The sequence below is a fragment of the Lichenostomus cassidix genome, chromosome Z, assembly GCF_008360975.1.
Source record: "Lichenostomus cassidix isolate B80296 chromosome Z, HeHo_3.0, whole genome shotgun sequence".
Lineage (NCBI taxonomy): Eukaryota > Metazoa > Chordata > Aves > Passeriformes > Meliphagidae > Lichenostomus > Lichenostomus cassidix.
In genome coordinates, this window is record NC_139511.1 from 41,953,858 (window position 1) to 41,978,091 (window position 24,234).

General features: G+C 38.2%; 1 protein-coding gene across 1 annotated transcript in view; it reads right to left on the reverse strand.

Moving 5' to 3' along the window:
* Positions 1-24,234, reverse strand: part of ADAMTSL1 (ADAMTS like 1) — a 176,455-nt gene that overhangs the window by 14,852 nt on the left and 137,369 nt on the right. Inside the window, exons 20-23 of the mRNA XM_085041985.1 lie at positions 22,377-22,504; positions 18,298-18,426; positions 13,682-13,861; positions 11,742-11,876 (exon numbers count right to left, since the gene is read on the reverse strand). Of these exons, the coding sequence (XP_084898111.1) occupies positions 11,742-11,876; positions 13,682-13,861; positions 18,298-18,426; positions 22,377-22,504 (572 nt within the window). The remainder of the gene's footprint in view (positions 1-11,741; positions 11,877-13,681; positions 13,862-18,297; positions 18,427-22,376; positions 22,505-24,234) is intronic.

Below are 24,234 nucleotides of genomic sequence, written 5' to 3' on the forward strand. Positions count from 1 at the left end.
AAGCTTTATACCGTTTTGTTTGTGTTAGAATGTATGTGAATGAATGACTATATTGTATACAAAATCCCTTCTGAAAAATTGTCCTATATAAACAAACATAACATATACATCAACATTCACATGAGCACTGTTTGAGAGAAATGAGATAAAAAAGAAAGATTACAAAGTTAAAACAGTAAAAATAGAAGACTCTTCTAAGACAAAGGAATAATCCCTCAGCTGATATTTCTTCACTATCATCTTTGTGTAATTTAATTACATTTATTATTCACTGAGACAAATAAAGATGTGAATATGAAGTCTCTGCAGCTGCACTATACAATTAACAGATGCTGCAGTATGACATTTTTTTACTGCTCTCCTTCCATTCTTGTTTGCCTGCCTGAGGAGAACCTTAACTAACACGTACTGGGCAAGTACTGCTCCCACAGCAAAATACCATTGTCATTAATCTACCCATGAAAGTTGAAGAGTTTGATTTCCAATCATCGTTAAGACCAAATCCTTGAGACTTGAGGAACTGGCCACTTTGTTTAGGAACCCTTGCTGCTCTTCTTCTGACTTTGGTTATACCTCTAAACTAATGCTGGGGGACTGCACTACTGTGATCTTTACTTGTGCACCTCTCGCCATTAATCATATCTCCAGCTGCACTATTCCTACGACAGAAGATGCTGCCTTGCCCTGCAAAACTTAAGTTCTCTTGCTTAGAAAGCAGATCTCACACAAGATGGAAAATGCCAATGGTGACGTGTGGTGTGCCCCAATGGTTTTCATGCTGAGAGGCAGATCCAGGAAGTGGGGAGATGCCATCTGCCACTCAGCAGGATAAATACTGGAGCTCTCACTGATGCAGTGCCTATATGAGCCTTTGCTAGTCCCCTGTTGCTGTCAAACCCTGCCTGCATGCACAGTGGGGAAGGGCTTGGGCTGGATACAGCTGCCTTTTGGGAATCATTCACTCTGTGAAACTGGTATTTCAGAGAGCAAGACTTCCCTGGCAAAAGACTGATGCACACAGTAGACTCTTGGGTCACAGTGAGAAAGTTGCACTGGAAAAGACCTAGTAAATGCATATAAATGTTTAAAAATATGGAAAAAGGGGTAAAAAAAGACAGAATGACAGAGTGTAAGCTGCACCCAGTGGTTTCAACTCTTCCCTTTTTTACTTTTATTTATAAGTGTGAAGAGTCTGCTACTTGTTTTAATTTCTTTGGCAAGATCCAATGCAGTTTTATCCTTGCGAGTTATCTCTACCCAGCACTCACTTCCTGACAACAAAGACACAGCATTCTTTGCTGCTCAGTCCTTTTTCCTATTTTTGTAAGCTCTCTATTTATTCCTGCTATATTTAATTTTTTTGTGTTTTTCCCACTCTTATGCTGAAAAATAATTCATGCAGTTTTCAAGATACTCATTCTCAAGTAAATGAGTGACATGAAAGATTTTCATCTTAAAGGTTTAAGGCTGCCTAAGTTAAAAACAATGAAAGACAAAGGAATATATAGGAAATTGACAAACCTAACAATAAGTGGTTCCATGGCTTTTGCCTATATTATTCTAATTTTTTGTAGCTATTTGTCTTTTAAGGTAATTGTAGTGATTTCCACAGGTCAGCATATAGCCATGACAACTGAAAAAGATATGCTGTGAGCCCAATTTTACTGTTTGCATTTGTAAGCAGTCTGCAGAGTGTAAACGCAGAAAGCAGAAGGATCAGCTTGATGCTACACACAGAGGAACTGAACCTGAATTCAGCATGCAAATGGTCCTGGTTCATGCTGTTTTTCTTTAAAAAAATATTGTCAGGAAAAACAAGATTGTCTTCTTAGTACTGACTATTTTACTTTTCTTACATATAATTTCTTCTTCCAAAATGTGTATATAAAATATTGGCTAAAAGAACAGCCAGTAATCAATAATATGGGGGAAAAAATCCCAAAAGCTATTCCCTGGATACATACTACCAGTGAGTATTTATTACTTAATAGTAAAATGTTACTAATATCTATCAATCACGTTTCACAAGTGATATTTCCTATGCATTTCCCATGTGCATGGATGCTTAGGCTGTGAGATAATATTTTATGCACAGTAAATGAGAACTAGAGTACAATAAAACTCCATGTTCTATTAATATCTCATTCTCATCTTCCAGGAACAACTTTAATACCATTTAATATGTATTACTAACACTTACTTTCTATTTCTCCCATCCCTGTGGACATTGACTGTTGAATCCTTTTGAAGCTTAAAACCTCTCCCTATAATACCTGAGAAGGAAAAACTGGCTTTGTTTCCAGACAGCACAGCTATTGCAGAGATTTTGGATATTGGAACCCTTGGGAAGATGATCAGCGAACACATTTGTGGGACTGTTTTGAGCAGTGAAAGCTCTGGCATGAGAAGACCTTTCTCCTTCAGTCCTTCTTAAGCAGAGAAAGAAAATATTGCCTTCAGCCTCCTTTCCAAAGATTACTGGGACTGAATTATTTCAAAGTCAGGATGAGCCATTGATGTGCAAAAGCTGGATATAGAAACAAAAATCTAATACAAAAGATATCTTTTAGTAGGGAAAATGTTAATATTCCAGGATAACAAGGGAGTATTTGGAAAGGGAAGACTGATGTTCCACAGCAATTTTTTGAGAGGAAAGAATAAATGCATCCTGCAGGCCAAATTCAGCTCCCCATTACATCTTTGCAACAGTTTCTGAATGACTGTAGTACCAGAAGGACTCTGGGCTACCATGCTAGAAGAACAAAACACAAAGCATGCACCACTTTTTCACTTTCAGACCTGAATGACAGAAAAAAAACATGTGCAAAGGATGTTGCTTTTACGATTCCTTTTCTTTTTAGCAGCCTAATAGTGTATGGAAAACAATGACAAAAATGTCAAGTGAATTTTGTAAGTACTAAATACATTTGAAAATGTAAATAAAAATAATATAGCACTGCCTTTATAATATCTATCTATTCTTAAAATACAGATTATTTTCATGCTTTCATATTTGTGTAACACATAACTGTCCAATTTACTGCTGACATGATGGTTAGTCCCAGGCAATGTTTCTAATATTTATAAAGATGGAATGTGAGTGAAGACTTTAAGTCAAGATCAGGTAGTTCATTTGAAATTTCTTTAAACAAAACAGTCCTAAAGTCTGACCTCAACAAACTATTTAGCTTTCCAACTACAGCCCTGAAATTGCTGTGACATGGGAAGTAAACTCAACCTTCCCACTCTCCTATCAGCTAATCAAGGCATGTGAAGGTGCATGCTTTCTTGCCTGAGGCCAAACCATGTGCCAGATGTGCAGCTGGACACCAAAATCTTGCCTTCTATAGCCTCAGGCCAATACTTTTATATTTGTAAACTATTTCCTAAATAGGTAGAGGCAGGTCTGGGTAATATGGCCTGACTGTAAAAACACACTCTGGTATACAGTTGGAATCCACTGGTATTAATGTTCAGCTACATGCTTATGGTTCAGTTTTACACCCTTGCTATTCACCATGATCATTCCTTGCAAAATAGACAAATGTTTGAGCTGCATTATTTCAAAATACATTGATTAAAAAAAAAAAGACCAAAAAAAGAGGAAAAGATGAATTTGATAAAATATAAGGGCACCGTTTGGATAGTGACTATGCATCACTGCATCCCAAAGTGCAATGCAAATGTAGGACAGAAAGTTCACTGAAAACTTCAACAGACTTACAGACCAGAAGGCCTATGCCTTTGCCTCTGCAAGCCACAGATATGAACCTACACAAACATAAAAATGGGAGATGAAAGATGATTGCTGACTGCTATCTGAAATGCCTGGCAAAGGTGGAAAGAAGGGTTTTGGCAGCAGAATTATTAACTATACTAAGACTGAAATAAAGCAAGCCAAAGAAAATAATTTTGAGTTTCTGTGCTGTTCTACTAAACTCTCGCAGAAGAGAGTTTTAGACTGCAATATATGGTGTTAAAACAATCAATGTAATGCACCTACAGAACTTGAAACATGACAGTATTTCCACTCTAACCTTTACATTCACAGACATAAAGTGTGCTTTCAAAGTCGAAACCAGATTAAGGACAAAGTGAAGAACAAAATGCTCGGAACAAAATGTGGAGAAGCCACAGATCAATCTGAATAGATACAAGTTTGGTACTGAACTCTTATGTTGTGGCTGGCTCTGTGCTACTGTGTTCACACTATATAGGTGAGATTACTGATAGGGAGACATACTTCCCCACTTTCCTGTCACACCTTCTTTTCTCCTTAGCTGACTGAAATGAGAAATGCATGTTAAACAGAACAGAGTTAAGTTCAATTCCATTCTGTTTCTATAATAAGGATGAGAAACTGACATGATACAGGCAACTTTTAAAATCAAACCAAGTGAAGGTGGGTAAGGTAATGTCTGAAAGTCACATGTACATAACACCTGTTTTACTGAAGAGAAAAAACTGAGAGACATGTCTTTGTAGTTTGCCTTATGCGGAAAGACCTTTCCATGTACTACAAAGTGCAAACTTAAACAGACACTTAACTATTTGCTTTTATTCAAATTATTTCTTATTGCTTTCACACACTGAATAAAATAAAATTTATAAAAAGCAATGTAATCTAAAAAAAAGGAGAAAGAATTAATATTGTATATACACAACCTTTATTTATATTTTTTAAGGGACTGCAAATAACATGAATGTGTGCTAGACAAAGAAAACCATGTATTTAGGAATTCTTGAAATAAGCCAATGCATCTGATAACAGTGGCACTTAAAAAAAGAAAAGAAGGTATTTAAAATAATTATTTATGGCTGAAAAGGTGTGGTTGAAACTTACTATACTAAATGTGTGACATGTTTTTTAACAGCTCTCAAAACACCTAAACTGGTCACCCAATGCCACACATGTTGTTGTTATTAGGTATCACTTACATAGAATTGCAAATATACATAGTATTCAACAAAAATTAAGCCAGGCTCATTCCCAGCCCCACAGTGGTTGTAAAAAATGTTCCCAAATACGCAGACACATGGTGGGCCCATTAAAAAGCAAGGGAATTTTCAAGTTCTGGTAGTTAATACTGTTTTCTAAAACTTAGTCTGACAACAGAAATCCTACACACTGAGAATCATGTATTGATGAGGACTGGCCTGAATACAATCAGCAATGGCACATCAAAAGTCAAGGCCTAATGGAATGGCTACAACATGCTCAAATGATCATCTAAGCTAACTCTGATAGGTTTATTCGGTGCATGACAAAAACTGAAATGGAGTAAACTATAAAATTCTACTCCACCACTGTTACAGCTCCAGGTTAACTGTGCAAGTACATTTATGGGATAAAAATAGCACTCAGATGAGACTCATGGAACAAGCACAGCATGAGGAATTCAACAAAAAACAGAGCAAGAACTGACACATAAAGCAATTACCAAGTTGCAAATGTTAGTGCTGCCGTAGAAGCTTTTCTGTATTTCATAACCCAATATAAACCCGCTACATCCTGAATCAGCATCTGAGGAAACTTCCTGTGACACTAGGAAAATAAATGCAGAGCAGACGAGGTGGAGGGCAGACAGGTGTGGGAAACACAGTGATGCTTGCTCCAGAGAGGCTGTAACTCCTGTGCTATTAATAAAGTGCTGTAACTGTTTGGGAGAGATTTGAGGCCCATCATGGAGGGAGAGGTTCCTTCAAAACTTGTCATGGATAAGTCCTTTCATCAATGTGTCAGAAATCCCACAGTGTTTCAAACTCCCTTAACACTTAATCTAGAATAAATCTTAAGTTTTGCAAGAGTCTGGAAGACCTTTCATGTGAAGGAGCTGGCAGAATGACAGGTCTCCAGACTGGGGTACCCACAGCAAGTCTGATACTCATGTTTACCCACCAAGATTTGCCTCAGTAGAGATCTGCATCATTTATATCTACATCAGAACAAAATCTAGGTCAGCGATTCTGGTAAAGCTTAGAGACCAATGTTCAAGGGCTGCAACTCTTACAACAAACCCAAAATTCAGCAGATGTTGCCCCAGAGGCCAGTGATATTATTTCATATGAAGGTATTTTGGACCACTACTGTAGGTCAGTGGCTGTCAGATTAGATCATTCATGGCACCAAACAGCAGGCAGGAAAAAAACTCAAAGCAGCAGATTGCCTAGAGGCGTTTGACTCTGTGTTCAGAGTTTGGCAGTGGCTGTACTAGAGTCTGATTGCCTGAAAAACAAACACTGTTTTTGTGTAGTCAAAATGTTCAACCAAGCAGAGGTATCATTACATAATTTTTAAACCAAAATGAATGCAGTGTGTATAGGCAAAAGAAAACCCACACATTTTAGTGCAATGCTACAGTGTAATCTGATATAGTCTGCTGTTATCTGATGTAGAAGGAAGATGCTGCAAAACTCAATGAACTTTATACAATATTTAGGATGTAATCTTTATGGATGTGTCTGATTAGGCAATTAAGTGCAATGATAATGGCATAATCTTGATATTATTTTTAATTTTAGTCTTCACAGAAAGGTCATATACCTACCTGGGAATTCTTGCAAATATTATGATATAGTAGGCTTTTGATAGAGACAAAATTTGAAAGGAGCAGATAGCACAATTAAAAGGACAGTTTATCCCTTGAATGTACATGGTACTTTATCCTCATCACACTAGACATAATGCTAATATCAAATAAAGTAGCTAGAAATATTCTTTAGCATTAGAACTTATTTTCAAACATAATGGCTAATTTATTACAGAGAATGAGGAGGAAAAAATTACATTGTGCAAAATAACCTCTCAGATAGTCATGATCTGAATCCTACTGCACAGCTTCTGCAGCTCCCTTTTTCCTTAAGGGACCACAGACACCATCTTAGTTGTAATTACTCATGAATCTTCTTTTTGCAGGTTTGAAGTTATTTATTTTAATGCAGCATTAATTCCCAAATCTAGGAAAATTTAAAGCAGGCTCATGGTAAAGATGGGTAGCGCAAAGGAGAGTACAAGAAAACACACATTTCAAGAAGATATACTCTTGCTCTCTAGCATATCACCGAACATTGAAAGAAATGTGTGCTGGAGAGATCAGTTGTGCTCATTGGGGTAATTTATTACTTTTCACACTGATTTTGCATAAGTATCAGTCCAATGAGAGCCAGATGTTATGGCACAATACTTAGCAAGCAATTGCAGCATTAACTTCTCTGGCTGTGCTGAAAGAGTTTGATTCTGACATTAGTCTATCTATATGATCTGGTTCTTCTCCTGAAGTATTCAACAGTACATTTGATGCCCTATAATGCACCCAAAACCATGCAAAAACTTCTAGGTTAATTTTACTGTCTGCTGTCACATCTAGATAACCCTCAAATCTACAGGCAAGTACTAGCCACAGGACTGAAGAGATCCCCTCTGAAATAATAAAAAAAGACTGACCCCACCCTGAACATTGGGTTTTGGCTCCAATGCATTTGGACCTTTAAAATAAGTAATTTATTCATATTCAAAAGGCTGTCCATTGCAAGTAAGGTGACTATTTTTCGATTCTGCATTCTGGGTGATCTTCTGGGAACCTAAGCAATTCTACTAGAAAATGAGTGGGATATGCTACTTACTGCCAGTAGAAGAAAAATGAGCGTGAAATACAGTATATTTGGTAAGGGGAAATCCTTTGTTTCTGTTAAGTGAAAAGTTTTTGATATCACTTTGTCTTAAAAACAGCTGCATTTTGAGTATTGGTATTTGCAGAACAAGACTCTTTGTGCATCTGGTCATCTTCTGAAGCAGTAATGAAATTGGCAGCAAAGCTGGTCTAATTCTGTGGAAAAGCAGAAATTCTGAGTCCTAAGAGGATGACAGCAGTTTCATAGTGACCAAACTGGAGAATATGCAGTCAAAGAGATAAACGAACCAGACTTCAAATAATTTTCTAGGCTTTCCCCCATTTATTCATATTATCAGATTCCCTAAAAGAACATTTTCTTTCTGCCTTCTTTACTTCTCTCTGACATTTTATAGGGAGTACTACATATCCATATTCCTAGAAGTATTAATTTCTGCAAAAAACCTCACTTAAATATAATTAATGTATAGATGTCAAAGTCGTTAAAGCTTCATCTTTCACTGTGAAACACAATTATAACATGTTCAGTATTCTTCAGGGCTAAAATAAGGAATTATTTTTATACCATATTTTCTGTCTTTCACCAAGTCTGTGATTATTGGTCTCCACTAATACCACAATATATTTGAGAACTTGTAGTGAATCTCCATGAGGATTTGTAAGATCATCAGAGTTTCTCACTGAATGATATTAAAATACAGGAAATAGCAAGCTTGAACCCAAATGAAAAAAAATAAATTCTTGCTAGGCAAAAGCCTTTTCTGTAGAAGTGTCTAAAGTCAGGAACACTGGATCCTACAACATTGGTTTCTGCCAACATTAATATTTACCAAGTTGAAGACTCATGGAAATGTGTCCAAGGACTTGTGTAAAAAAAATCAGAGATATTTGTAGTATAGATAAACTACTGAAAATACTTGAGCTTAGGATGTTCCTTTGATTCCAAAAGATTACTTCTATGAAGTAATCAGAAGTCAAACGGTCATGAGTATTTTTAAACCCCAAAAATTCTTATCAGGTGACAAACAAAAGTCTTCCTCTATGAGAAAAGAGCAGTACTTTTTACAATATTTTCATCACCAATATTCAGGAAAACTGTATTCAAAAAGTCCCAAAGACAGAAACCTTAATAAGATTAGGATCTGATGTGAACACTTTCCAAATAAATATAAATTTGTGTCACTTCAGACATCAGCTGTGTTTTATGTTATGTGAAATGTCAAGTCTTCTTGTGTGTCTGCCATGAACCAAGAACATCAGAATTCACATGACACTCTGTGTCTCATCACTGATTGTCACTTTGCACCGCTCTAAACCCAGAAATATTTTCCAGCTCATGGGTGTTCTAGCTCTGCTTTGGGAATTGTCCTCTCCTTCAGGTGTGTGATCTGCAGATAACACACACGTGTCTGCTGCACAACCTGACAATGAATGTGAGGACTGCAGAACTCTGCACATATTTCCAACATTGTGCAGAAGCAGGGTAAACATCAGTCTGTGTTAGCCACCATCTACATCGTGCTGTCTGACTGGATGATGGGCTGGGCCTGGAAAGCTGACTGGAATCTCAACCCTTTAGAAGCAAAAGAAGTATATAAGCTAAAAATTCTGCTGACTCCATTGGGCAGAGCATGGGTCTTTTAAAAGATAGTTTCCTCTGCTTCTATTGTGAAGGCACACAGCTGACTGCTCAATGACCCTTGCAACGAGAAGGAAGATCTACAAACCAGATATTAGTGTTATGACACTAATCTTTATCTTCTGCAGCCCCCCTGAAATTTAAGTAGAAGGAACCCATAGCAAATATGTCCAGCAAATGGTTGAAATGATGGTGGAAGCATCGCACAATTCTGCTTTGTAAAAGACAGTGTATAGCATGTATGATAATCAGGAAGTTCTAGCTCTCTCCTTTCAGCTCAGCTTGTCAATTGTTTTATATTTTATAAAGCTGCTAATTGCCAAGCAAGTTTAATCTTCTTCTGCTGTGCTGATTTTTTTTTTTTTTGCGTTTTTTTATAAACCCCCAAGGCATGAAACCAGTGTTTAATGAAGTTTTGGCTCCCATTTTTCTTAAACTCTGGTAATCCCATGCATGACTTTACCCAGCTTTCAAACACAATTTTTCACCTTTGCTGTCTTTTAACTCCTGTAAAATACAATGTTTACCCAGAGCTTACTTATCACTCATTTTCTTCAAATTTCACTCTGTTCCTTTGCACATGACCTGTTTTCCTTCTCTACTCAACAAATGCTCATATGCCTAGGTCTCCAAATATCATGTCTATTTCAATGCCTTTTGAGTCCCAAGAGATACCAGTCGCTAAGAGTAGCATAGACAAGGGATCTTACAGAAAGTAATTTATATACCTAAAGTTCTTATACAGGACATCCAGAGAATGTAGAGCCAACAAACACCCTAACATTATAAATGATGAAAGACATAGCAGGATTAAAGTTGGTTGTGTGGGTAGTAGAATGGAAAGAACCAATGGACCAGCTTTCTAATTGACTGGGTAGCTCATTCCATGCTGATTTTTTGTTAGAAAAAAACATCTCAGAAGGTTTCCCTAGGTTTGAATAATTACAAGCCTCTAATTCAAACCAGTAAAACTCCATTCAAGTTGAGGGAACTGCCTGAAGAATGAAACTGGTTTGCTACTTTGCAATTACGATTCATGGAATTTCCTTGCCCCTGAAGTGAAACAGCAGGGTACAGGGCAACATGGCCAAATGAAATTGATCTGGAGGTGGTTGTGTACTGGCAGTGCAAAACACCCTTTGTCATTCAATTACTGCTTTTAAACAATAAAAACTGCCTGAAACTCCTAAAGACCTCTTTTTGGAAATCTGAGAGGAAATGGATGAAACAGGAGTATGACCCAGTCTTACATCAATGAGTACAATAAAACCATACTCAAAATGATTTATTCAATGCTAATAAATACCTGTCCCCACTGCGGACACAGCTTTTGTGCAAGCAGAAATGTAATCCAGAGCTGCATGCTAAAAGCCATTGCAAATGTATGCAGATGTCAGCACTTGGGAAAAGTAAACCACACAAAACGAAAAACATAAATAAAAGGTATCCACTGTGAAAACAAAATCTCAAAATTTCTATTAAATGTAAGGAAAGAGTGCTTTGGCAGGTACGGAGATGTATTAGCACTCAGGACATAACATTTGCAGTTCCCTTGCTAAAAAGTTTCAGATCTGTATCCTAAAAGGAGAAAAGATAGAGTGGAAATCGTAGTGCTTGACAAGTTTTCATGGTATGCACTAACAAGTTAATTAGAGAAGCTGTTTGCCTATCCGAGCCCGAAAATTAATAGAGTTTCAAAGCAATGTGTGAAATGAAATCATAAGCACACCCTGAAATTCAGAAAAGCATGAGATTCTCTTTGCAAACAAATCACACCCACTGATCTGAAAGGAGTTTACAGGATATAAGGAAACTTGTCGTGTAAAGAGGGTTGAACATATATGGAGAGCAGAAAAGATTGAAAGAAGAAAAGCATTTCACTGGGGATGATTTCTTTATATGGCTTCATGCAAATATTGGTTGTGTGAAATAAGAAAGAGGAATAAAATGAACAGATTGAAACAGAGAATTTGCAAGCTCAAAGTATGTATAGAGGGATAGGCAAAACTCTGGAAAAGGCTCTGAAGAAGGATCTACAATATGAGTAGCAGATATAGGATAAGGCAGCTACCCAAATGTAGAACAAAAATTGAAGCACCACCAGTGTTTCTTCTTTTAGATCAAGTGGCACACCGACCTGCCATGTCTTTGCTTTGAATAAGATTGCCAGCCCCCCAGACCAGGGACTGCTTCTTGCAGGGTGCTATACATAAAGGGTGGCACCATGGAGCCCTTATTCTGCATGCAGCTTTGGACTAATAAAAGGACCTTCTTTTCAAATATTAATTTCTGAAATCTACAAAGTATTTGGCAGTGATTATGACTGACTATGCACTGTTGGTTTGATGTCTTTTGTCTCAGTGTACATGTCTGGATAACCAATCCTCAATGTAATGGTTAACCAGATGAATAACTGTAATATAAACTATAAAGACTTTAAAATTTAAAAAATCTTAAAGCACTTGACTTACCTATGACAGCAGAGCTCCCTGGACTGACGGTCAGTTTTGTTCCTGAAGGAGAGGTCAGCACTGAGTGAGTGCTGGGCCCAGCACTGGCAAGCACTGCTGTCAAGTCTTCTAGGTAAGGAAGAGGTTGTGGAGGCTCTGGTAGCAGAGTGGGAGAATGAAATGATGAGCAACACTATAGCAGAAAACATCTTGGGGACATAAAAAAACCCAAAACCTCCCACCACCACATGTTGCTGCAAATTCTGCTGAACTGCAACATTACCACTTTAGAGGGGCAGATTAAGCAACTTTGGATAACTACTGAAAGTGCTTTGCCTCATGTTAAGTAAGGTGCCAGAGAAATTATTAAAATTACATCTGGATCAATATGACCACAAACTAAAAGAAATTATCTTGAAGGCTACCACAGCATTCTGGTTGATGCTTCTTCATATGTGACAAAATATTATGGTATCAGGAGATACAGCAGCTTGGAAGGCAAAGCAAATGTATACAGCATAGAAGCTCAAATATTCATGTCAATTAGCGAAAAACCTTTTAGTGTCTGCTTCAACCTGGATCAAGCCCTGATTAAATATGGTTATAATCCTGACAAATCCTGTAGTATACTTAGGCAGAACTCCAGAGGACTAAGAGTTCAGAGTTCAAGAGGATCAGTCTATGCTGAGAACTGCAGGATTTAGTTGTTTACTACTCATAATGCTACTTTGAATATTGATGTAATGCCTAGCATTCCCAATTCTTTTTGTAATGAAAATGATGGGATATTTGATTTAAACCAACAGTGGCTTCATCCCCTTTCAATTAGATCATGGCATACACTGGGCAAGTTTTCTGCTGCTGATAGCATTCAGCACCAGAAGTGAAGGTCGAGGATGCCTGAACGGTTCGGTTCCATCAAGGAGCTAAAAATGTCATTTGCTTACAAACATAAGCAGCTTGTATAGCTCACAGTAACTTACTATCTTTAAAAGCTAAGCCATTTATAATGATCAGAAAAGGATTTACAGATCATGTGGGAGTTTTTATTTATAGGCTGAAACTCAGCTGATTTTTTTTTCCAGATTATTTTGTTAGACTGAGATTCTAGAGTCAGTCTGGATTAGCAGGAGAAATGTGTGAACCTTCATTTTAGTATTGTCTGTGAAACTGAGAAATCTCATGGTTACACATCCTCTGGAAGCTCACTGTAGTCGTGAAAGATGAGAGCTGTAAAGGATGCTCTAATGGTGTAGCACCCATCATGGGGAATAGGTTTCAAAATTGAGACTCCACCATCAAATGCATTAAAATACTTAAAACGTCTGGCTTGGTCATTCATCTGCCAGGCATGCAGAAATGATAGAGGATGAGTAACTAGGGAAGGAAACCCCTTTCCCACACATCCAATTCCCACCAGGTAACGCTTCACAATTTCCATTGTCTTTCAAATCACCTAGATGGGCTTTCTGCCTGGTGTTTAAAAACACAGGGGAAAGTAAACTTCACCATTCACAGAATTTGGGATGTACTTTTTAGAAGTTCACTGGATTTATGCACCTGTTGTGAAGTGGGTCAGTATCACACACCTTGAATGGAAAGACTGCTCAGCAGAGACAGAGCACTTCACAGGGAAAAAGTGGCATCATTCTCATTTCAAGACAGTGATAAATGCTTTTCTTAGCTAACAAGTCTGAAACAATTAAACTGATTATCTTGGGACTGGGAGGTGCAATCCCTGTGCGTAGACATTTTCTCCTCATCCATTTTTGTTTCACCACCACCTTGCTTCAGCTGATGCTGCCCAGAGTACAAATGCAGACTATTGTGTTTCTTAGAACAGGGCTGCCTGCATGCCATTTCCTCTTTCCACAACCTCCTATTAGTTCTGCCATCTGGATGTGCCAGTAGCCACATTACTATATTTGCAAGTGCAAAATACCAAAATACCCTGGACTCACCAAGAATCAGCATCTGTGAGCTTTCAGTTACTTCCCCATGAAGATTGGCTGCCTTGCAGGAGTATAACCCCTGATCTGATAGAGAAACATTGGCTATTAGCAGCAACCCATCATGCAGATGGTGAGTAGAGGACAGCTTGACCTTGTTCTTAAACCAAGTAACTTTTGCTTCAGGAACACCTGGAAAAACATTGACAAAGTGTGACACAAGTAAGAATTACAAGGCAAAAAATACTTGTAAGGAAAACAGTGGGAGGAAAAGAAGAATAGATGAGATGTACTGAATGAAGGCTAAAGAAACAAGGGGAAGGGACAAGGAGGATTTCATATGGCCACAATCCATTAGAGCAGTGACTCAAATTATAAACCAAAATAAATACAGAGACAGACACAATTAATTCAGTTCTTGCAGGCAGCTGCTCAAATATTCCTAGTCTAGAAAGGTTGATTCCTGTGCACTTCGCGAGCAGTAGAAGAAAAGGGCTTAAAAGTGAGATCCCCTTAAGCTGAGGTATTGCTGTGGAGGACAGAGGGCTGAGTTTTTCCCTTGCAAAAATATTACAGAGACTGAAAATCTGAGAGGTGCCAGCTGGAAACAGAACTCACTTTGCTGGTCAGGCAAGACTTTAGATAGTGAATAGTTACCGAAGTCTATTCTTCTTCAGCTTTCTCCTCCATCACTGTGTACATGTATCCAGCACAATACTAGCACAGAATTGTGTAAGCCAATTGAGATAATTTTACTAAACCAGGGACTCTGAGGGAAAGGATAGCAATAAAAGGTTCTGACAGTGCTGACTAGTTTCCAATGGCACAGTATTCTTGAAATAGTGAATTGAATTTCCCAGTCTGGTACAGCTGATGAAAAAACAAAGGCCATAAAGCAAGGCAAGAACTAGAAAATAAAACCTCCAGCATGTAGGTGAAATACAGAGGAAAGGAATGATTAGGAGAATTGAGGGAACTGCAAGCTGGAACATCAAAGACACAAGGAGATAAAGGACAGGAAGGTATTACATTTTAAGTCTTCCTTCCAAACCTGTTCTGACTAAACAGTCACTAATCGCACATGACATTTTGCAGAATTCCCTAAGAACTACATTTTTAAAATTGGTTCCTTCTTTTGTGTCAAAATGTATTTTCAGCAACAGTTTGGGCCAGAGTGCTTGAAGCTTCTGGTATCCAAATGAATATCTGTACAATTTAAGTGATGAAATCAACAGAACACTGCTTAGTGATACTGATGTGATCCAAATTACTCTCACATCCTATTTGGAAGTGAAATTGCCCACAGTAGTCAATTTACCCACATCAGAAATGCTGCTGGCTTTCAGAAGTTTGGAGCAAATCCCTCAGCTGGAAGTCACAGACATCTGCAAGACTCCTGAGTGACCTTTGTGTGGGAGTTCCTCTAGGATTAGTTTTGGAGAAGTCTGGAATTAACCACAAGCTCCTAATAATAGTTAAAATATATATTCTTTCACCTCTACAGACAGAGCAATGAAGTTATGTCAAGTGAAATAATGTTGATTTTCAATCTTGACCAAAACCACAACACTGTCTTTGTGGTATAACTGAATTAGAGTTGAATCTTGACATAATTCAGATCAGGTGCCAATCCAATTCTAATGCATCCAGAATGATTTTGTTTTCCCATTTCTTTCAGTTAATGTCTATTGATTTCAACTCAGAACACAGATTTTGACAGTGATTAGGCCTGTCTGAAGAAGTTAAAGAGCAATATAAAATTATTCCCTAGGCTTTGGTAGTGTATTCTTCCATTATCTCTTATTTTTAAGAAACCTTCTCCAGGCTCATCAGCACCTGACACCAGCAAGTGTATATTTCTGTCCCTTGACAGAAAATGCAGCTTTAGAAAATATCACAACTGATCCTTAATATTTCTCTTATAAATAACTATTCTGCACTCTTGCTGACTCTCAGTAAAGATGTGTATTTACATGAGCTGAGACATGCAAATCTAATACATGCATGTGATTAACTGTCACCAAACTCTGACCTAAAACAACTCTCATTAGTTGTGCTGGCTCAGGACAGCCTGACATGACTAGAGTAAAAGAACTAGAAGGAAAAAAATACAGCTTTACAAGACTGTGTGAAGAATTGTTTTAATCCAGACAAGTCTCCACATAATTTCTGGGTATGCTAGTTTGCTTTCTAATTATGTTAACTTTATTCTCACATTCTAATCTCTTTTCTACTACCAGATGTTATTGCATTAACCATTGCATGTTAACTTACTATGATTTAGAAGCCATTTCATTGTTAATGTTTTCTGGGGAACTTTGGCAAACCATACAGCTGTAAAGTTCATTTACTCCAAAGAAGTCACTGGGGTACAACATTTTTGCTGACTGAAGAAATAGTGCATGCTACTCTTATCCTTAGAACTATTTTTCTAAGTAGGATGATCAAAAATGTATGAAAGATTAGATAATCACAAAGCTCATGCTAAACAAAAAAATTTATGCTTACAATAGGAGGAAAATTGCATTTATTCTCACATTCTGTTACAGGTTTTATGAGATGGTACATTTTCCAGGTATAGGCAAGACAGCTGATAGTAATTGCGGTTCTTGGTTCATTTCTCAAAGCAGCTTTTTTTTTTTTTAATTGCTGTTGAACTATTAACACCATTTTTATGAAATTAAGATTCTAATGCCTATAAAAGATATCTCCCCTCATTACTCACTCTCTTATTCCCTTTGTAACATCACAGCTTGTGGTTTATAATTTTATCATAATTTCATGAGCATTAATCTCTGGTGTCAACACAGTTGATATTTTCTGTGGAGGCAGAGCAAAAGATAGTTTTTTTAACCCATGGAGAAAACTGGGATTTAAGAAAATTTCTTCTGTATCACAGAAGACTCCAATATCCAGTAATGCTACTACATAGTCTTCTCCTAGAAGAGAAGACACTGTTAAAATTTTCCATTGCAGATGTTGTCATAGTGGGAAAGTTTCACAAAATTGCTAGAGATTATTTTCCTCTTAAAAGGCTTTGAATCTGTGCCCCTGACCATTTTGTGCTTCCCTCTTGTAGTTTTCTGATATTATAAGTACTGTGGCAACTTTGCTTAGTCACATCCTGTTGTTTACTTGATGCCTTTACACTGAAGGGAAAGGCTGCACTTCTTACATCAGCAATAACTGTCTGAATCTGTGGGCTCTGAATCTGAGCAGCTAAGAGAATACAGAGAGAGAAATCCAGAATAATTTGTATTCATGCAATATTTCACACAATGTCAGTGCAGGTGAGCATGGAGAGGCCTGGGGAAAAAGAGTACCACTTTCATCTTCTTCTGAAAGTCACTGGACATCGGTCTGATTGCAAGAGATTGTCTAGTGCCTCTCTTATGTTGAGAAGCCAAGGGAATAACTGAACTGACTCCTTCATGAACCTAGGAAAAATTATACTGTACTTTTCTTTCATTCAACCTGCTGAGAATAAACTGTGATCACAGTCTAGTGTTTTGCTCTTGCAAAAGTAATATGCACAGCTGTTTTGTATATTTTGCTAAAGGACAGATGAACAAACAGTGAAGCTTGAGACAAATACTGTTTTCTGGTTAGAATTTGCCTCAGGGATTGGTTTACAGCACTTGAAGAAGGAAAACGTAAAACCACAAATTGCTTAAAGAGAGCACAAAGTGTTAAAAAGTCAGGACATTTGTATACTTACAGTGAAGACACTTATTTAGAGTTATCTGAAGTAGCTGCTAGGGATCAGAAAGTGAAGCAAGGGTCTGAGGGATTCCATACAAGTCTCCACAGCAGATATTTATGTAACACTCAGCATGGCTCACTTCATGCTTTATAAGTTGCTTCCCTCCCTCCTATGCTTCCTCATACTATGCATAAAAGTGTAAATGAATCCATGGTCTGGCCCCAGGTCTTTAGAGATTTCCCAGCTGTCTCCCTTCCCTTACTCTTCCTCCCCATATCAACATCATTCCCACCAACAGCCACAGGACTGGCAAACACAGATAAGCACCACCTATTTTGATTTCCATTGGAAAGAGGCAAACTGTCACTGTAAGACTGAGGGACATTCAGTCTCTAACTGGAAGACAGTTTTAGGGCGAATCCTGTTTCTTAGAATTCCTCTAAACTCCTGCACTCCCAATTAAAAAAAAAAAAAAAGAAAGGAAAAAATAGTAAAAAAAGAGTGTGCTAACATACCTTTAATGTAAAATAAGTTTGGCAGGAAAAGAAGAAACTCACTGGAGTGATCTTTAAAAATCCCATCATTGATAGAATAATCAGTCCATGTTTGTATATTCTCACCAAACATCCCCAAGAGGTAGCCCTGTGCATCAGTTTTGTTGCATCTATATAATATGGTGTATCTCTAAAAATGATACCTGTCATATTGACTTGGCCCAATTTTCTTAAGCCACTACACTTGCCTTGTTTGATATGGATAAAAGGAGGACAAGTTCTATAAGAATTAATAGAAGCAACGAAATTTGCCTGAGACATAGGAGAACCTTGCCATTTCACTCAGCTGCAACTGGATGTACCAACTTAGCAAAGAATCCCACAGAATTTTATAGCCAAAGACACCTGCATGGAAGAGAATAATTTTTTACCTGCAACCTGGCAGTTAATGGTAACATTTGCTTTCTGGATTGTTTTCACCATGCTCCCAATATCAACAGTGACAGCAGTGGATTCAGTGTTGATCACAGTAGCTCTTGATGCCTTTATCAGTGGCTTTCCTGCACAGAAGAAGCACCACAGTTTAACATACCAAGCACATTTGATTTCCATGGGAGAGATGGGCTGAAACACTCTTCGTGAAAATACACAGATGGATAAGGAAAAATGCTGAAGTGTGATGCCACCTGCTTTTTAAAATATTTCAGTGTCACCATGTGTTGGTTTGAAAACAAACCAGTGGGAGATCGCAAGTCCAGATTGAAATTAAAAATAAGTGAAATAATACAAGGAAAAGCACTGACAAAGTCAGATACAACCTAACACCCTGTTAGGGTGGTAGTAGCAGTCCAACTGAAGTAGTCCAGTTCAAGCAGTGATCCTGTGAAGGTCTGGTCTCCAGCTGAAAATCCAGTGGTAGCTCTTGTCCTCTGGGAACCCAGTAGACAGGGCTAGCTCAGGCAGTTCCAAGACAAGGGAGGATCCAGGTGGGAACACCTGGCTCCTCCCTCCTGGGCAGAGCATCCCACAATGGGATGAGATAAGTCCATGAGTCACACGGTGGGTCCCTGATGGCCCATTGTCTGTCATCTGGGGTGGGTCATTAGCAGGTGATAACAGCTAACGGCCCACAGCTGGTGGTAATAGAATACTTAAATACATCTGTATTGTAACCTAGGACACACCACATTCCATGGGCAAAGCTGTCTTGAAAGAAGAAAAAGCATACTTGAAGCAGAGGCAGAATAGCATCAAAGCCAGATGGACATACAGGAGAACCAGCTGAACCAATAAACACCAGCTCAGCTGGAGCTGCAGTGAGATGCTTGCCTGGAGCTGCAACTGCAACACCACCCTTTACCAAAGACCAAACATGGAAGCCTGAGTGATGGCTACAGGCACATTAACAGCTAAGGATGTTTAGAGCAACATGCAAGTTTTTTCTACACATCAGTCATGGTTTCTTTAACTGCAGTGGAAACACTGGGGTGGGGAAGACCAGATCATAACAAGAAAGTTTTCTCATAATGGCTAGCACAAGAAGATAGGGGACATAAACAGTATTAATGTGTTTAACACTGTTACCACAGGTTTTAGATAAAATGGGTTCTCTGACAGGAAGAAGTTTATCTCTAATAAGCCACTGCTTTGCCCACAGTAAAGTGTGCTTTGGTGACAGCAAGGGAATCAAGGTGTTTTGCTGCTGCTGTGTCAGTCTTTGTGGGATTAGTTATGGAGTTATCTGCCATCAATGGCTCAAGAAGCCTTCTGTAACTCCTTTTGTAGGGGTACTGTAAAGGGATGCCTACAGAACAGGTCAGAGGTACCCAAGCTTAGCTTTGAGAGACACAACTAATGCAGCAGAGCTGACAAGAGCTGAATTAAGGTACTCCCTCTTTCAGAGAAAATGCTCTGCCATCAGGATTTTGCGGGAGGAGCAGAACATAACAACATTGCTTTAAATGGCATGGGATTTGGGTGTTTTTGACTCAGTGTTGCATTTTCAAATGCATAATTTTCCAAAAATCTATAAACACGTATTTTTTTTCCATTTTAAATAAGTGATCAGACACAAAATGGTTCAGATATCATCACTTGCCTCAAAAACCTGCAGTTTTAGGCTGTCTATCACTAGCTTTATTTGTATGTTAATTTGGAGCTGGTCAAGGAAGAAAAGATGGAGGTGAGAAAAAGAATTTTATTTCATTGTGCTCATGGAGAGTTCTGGAAATTTAATTCAGCCCTAAATACAAATTTCTCTATATAGCTGTATTTTCACATCTTTTAAAAGATACCATTCACCTGAAATTCCTGTCATGTAAGTTTGACATTTTTTTGTACTTTAATTTTTTTCATTTTGGTCATTTTAATGCCTAATAATAGCTAAGTAAAATACTACATGTTATTGTCAAAATACCTCTAAAAGTTTGATACTTTGTGGCAAAGTCTAAAGAAATGAAAGAAAAATTCTTCAGCTATCTATCAGCGTTTTATTTTCCTGATTGGTTTCCACAATCCTACCAAAAGATTAAAAATCTTTTAGCTTTTCAATCCATAAATGAGTAGGAAACCACTGAGAAAACAAAAAGGAACATATTCCACTGCCTTTTTTTTCCATGCATGTGTTAAATCAATCAGAAAATTCTTCAATGAAATAAGCTTTCGGCCCCACTCTTAATTCCTCTAAAGATGATCTCAGCTTTCCAGGCTTTTTTGAGAAAATACTTCCATTATGCCTGGAAGATCGTTACTTTATTTCAAAAACAGCTCAGTATTTCACTTTGATATTTATGGCCTCATTTTATAGGCTGTTCAGCTCTTTGCCTTGGATGTGAGATGCAAATATACATCAGTTCCTAAGAGGGGCTCTGCTTAAGTCAGGGAAGCATGTCTGTTAATTCACTTAAAAGGCTAAATAATAGATTTGATAATTAATTATGATCAAGAAGCTAATAACGTTCATGTGCCACATGTATACCTAATGCTCAGTTTATTCTTCTACAGTGTCACAAAAAATTGTTTCCACAAACCATGCTGTACAAAGACTTTGGCTTTTACACTTGCTGGAACAATGTGGACAGAATAGCAGTTTTGACTGATGATTTTTTAACCTCATGTTCAGCTTCATGCTGGTGCAATGTAAGAGGTTTAGTGTGGAGTTGCTAGTCTAAAATATGACACTATCTTAACCTGCTGCCTGGAATCCAGCAAAGACATTTCTGATAGTAGTAGTGTAAAAAAGGAGCAGTCTCTTTGGTTTTGCCTACAGGTAATACATGGCTCTGATGCAGATCCTTCTTTTTTCCTCTGGAAGATTTACCTGTTCTTTTAAAGGACAAGACAAAGTCTCTTTCTAGTTGATTTACTGGTCATCTGAGCTTCACTGTCATGCAGTGTCGCATTCTTACACTTCTTTTATGCTTGTGCTTTTATTTCTTAACTGAAATTTCTCTGTATTTGGTGTTAAAAAGTTATTTTTAAAAATTAAAGCTTATCAAGAGCTATTCCTTCTTCTAGTCATACATTAATACACTGGCAACTGGTGGTTGCTGCCTATGCATTGGAGCCCTCTCCAAGCATTTCCACGTGCTGAAGCAGGGAAATGGATAAGTCTGCATTATCCATCAAGATCAACAAGCTCTCCAGCATTACTAACATGTTTCCTTTTGCCTTGGTAATAAATAGGATCCTCCTTCTGTAAGACCTTTCTGCCCTATCACACCCATTAGCTGTCGTTCTCTGTTCTGTTCCTATATCTTACTCAACAGCTCTTCATCCATGTGTTCTGCTCACCCTTCTGCTAGTCCTGACATGGTTGTGAGGCTGCTGACAATGTCTGACAGTGAACCTTGAAGAACCTGGATCCATCCTTCTAACTCACTTTGCCACTGGTTTTTATCTGGGCGAGTTTCCCTTAGAACTGAGTTCTAAACCAGCACAGCATATTTAGTCTGCTTTAGAACCTAACTGTTACTAGAGGAACAGAAGCATGGAATCTAATTTTTTGAGAACCTCTATTTGCTACAATTGAAACAGTGTCAACCATGCGTGTGATGGAATATGATACAGCATTTGATCTTGTAAAGGACAGCTCTTCAGCTCTGGAAGTTTTCTGGCTTGCCTGATGTACACCTGAGTAGGTCCTGCAATCCATCTGTTAGGTTTGAAGAGATCAGTGGTAGGTTTAAAATGAAGAACAGAAATTGGGAGGCTTGGACTGCACTGCCCCTTCAGGCTGCAAATAACCAGGATAAGCACCGTTTTAACAGCATGTCAGGTGCAAGTGAGAAAAGCATTGACGTTGCAGAAATACATAAACCTCACAAACTATCTATGGAAGCTGGACTATGCCTCAGGATTTTGCAGAGCTCACACCCTGTGCTTTCCCCAGTGTACCTCTGTCGACCCACATCACAGTTTTAGCAGGCATCTGTTCCCCCACAAACATCTTCTGTCCAGAATCTCAGAAGCAACATGGACCACCCTGCAATCACAGGGCTTGAACTATTACCTGCTAGGGTGACAGCAATGGAGACAGAGTCAGATCCCAGGGCATTGGATGCATTGCAAGCGTAGAAACCCACATCAGCTTCCACAGGTGCTAGAATCTGCAAGGAGTCATCAGGCTGAAGGAGCAACCTGGCATAAAGCAGAAAGAAAGATGTAATATTCTCTTTGTCCATGTGAACATGAACATATTTACTGGGAATTTTCTGGCATAGGTACTATTTTTTATAGGTCAGGCCTTCAGGTTATATTTAAAAATCTATGAAGAAATTTAAATTCTTACACTGAGACTGTAAGTTGTGATTACTTAAATTAAATTTTAGTGTCATTCCCAGTTCCTCTACTGCTGGCATGTGTATTAGAGAAAGATTGCCAAGTAATTAGGACATCTGCCCAGTGAAACCTCCTCCTCTGCTGTGAGACTTCTGCATAATGTTGAGTGAATTCCCTAGCCTTGCTGTCTTCCAGTTCTGCAACACAGGAGTAGCAATAGTAAAGAAAAAGCCATATTGCAAGGGAAAAATCATGAAACATGCTGAAGCTATGCAGAAAGAAGTGAAGTGAACCACAGGCTCATGTTAAAGCCTGAAATAGGTTCAGATTGTTTTATTGATGGGCAGCTTGTACAAACTCGGCAGTCTTGTTGCTCCCCTAATATTTAGTGAAGATAGACAGGAATACTCAACTCCTCCTTGGGCTGAACCAACTGTTTCTTTCCTCTGCCAGAAAGAGGAGCCTGTCATGATCTCAGTGTACTGACTCTGATTAAATGGAATTAAAATGGCCTGAGCGCTCTTATGAACAGCTTCTTTTCACTGTCTGGTTTTGCAGTGGTGTAACTTATCAGGTCCAGACATATACCTGTTTCAGAAAGAATTCAGTCCATGGGCTCCTGTCAATGCTTATGAACCTGTATTTTCATCACAGTGTACTTCATGATTACTGTTCCTTTCTCTTAGTTTTCTTTTTAGGTGAAATTCTTTGATAAAACATAATCATGCTGTTCTTATCAGCAGCTTTCAGCAGCTGTTGCTTGTGAGCTGTTAGTTAAGGCTGTGATTGGCATGGCAAGGGTGAAAGTGGGGGAGGGATATGCCTGTAAAACACATGCAATAAAACTGCTCACAGATCCTGGAATTGATGAGTTTCTTTACACTCCCATCCCCACCATAAAAACTGTTGTCTCATGGACCAAAAAGCCACAGATACTTGATTTTGCAGAACACTGTGGGTGGTAGATCTCTGAAACAAACCAGATTAGGGCCACCCAGCAAAATCTATTATAGGAAAAAAACCCAGAGCTAACATTTTTTTACCCTTTTGTGAGTAATAATAAAAATAGTCATTATTAATAAAAGAGCTGCTTGTTGTTCAAGAAGTTTTATAAATGCTTAGAAAAATGCAGATTTGCAAAACAAACATTAATACTTTTTAAATTGCATCTATGCTCACACAGCCAAAAAACCACCAACAGCTAAAATAACTCCCTTCCGACTTCTGCTGCCAAGGATATTTTTCTTACATCTTAGTCATAAGCAGGGCTGTCTAGAGAGCCACTGGTAACACTGACAGCAACTAACAGATTTTTTCACTTACAGAACTGGTGTTAGCATGCTTGAGTATCTCACATGTAAATTTTTTAGCTTAACACTGACTGTGTCAATCATTACATGGAATTAATTAAATCTTCAGAAGTTGTCCAAAATTATAAGAGCCTGCAACATTTAAAAGTTCTGTTTGTTCTGTCTGCGTGTGTGCAAATACAGCATGTAGGCAGATCTTCCAGTCTACATCAAACTAATGCTTACAAGACCTGTAAAAGCACTTTAATTCATGTTTCTGTCACCTTCAGGTTGAGGAAA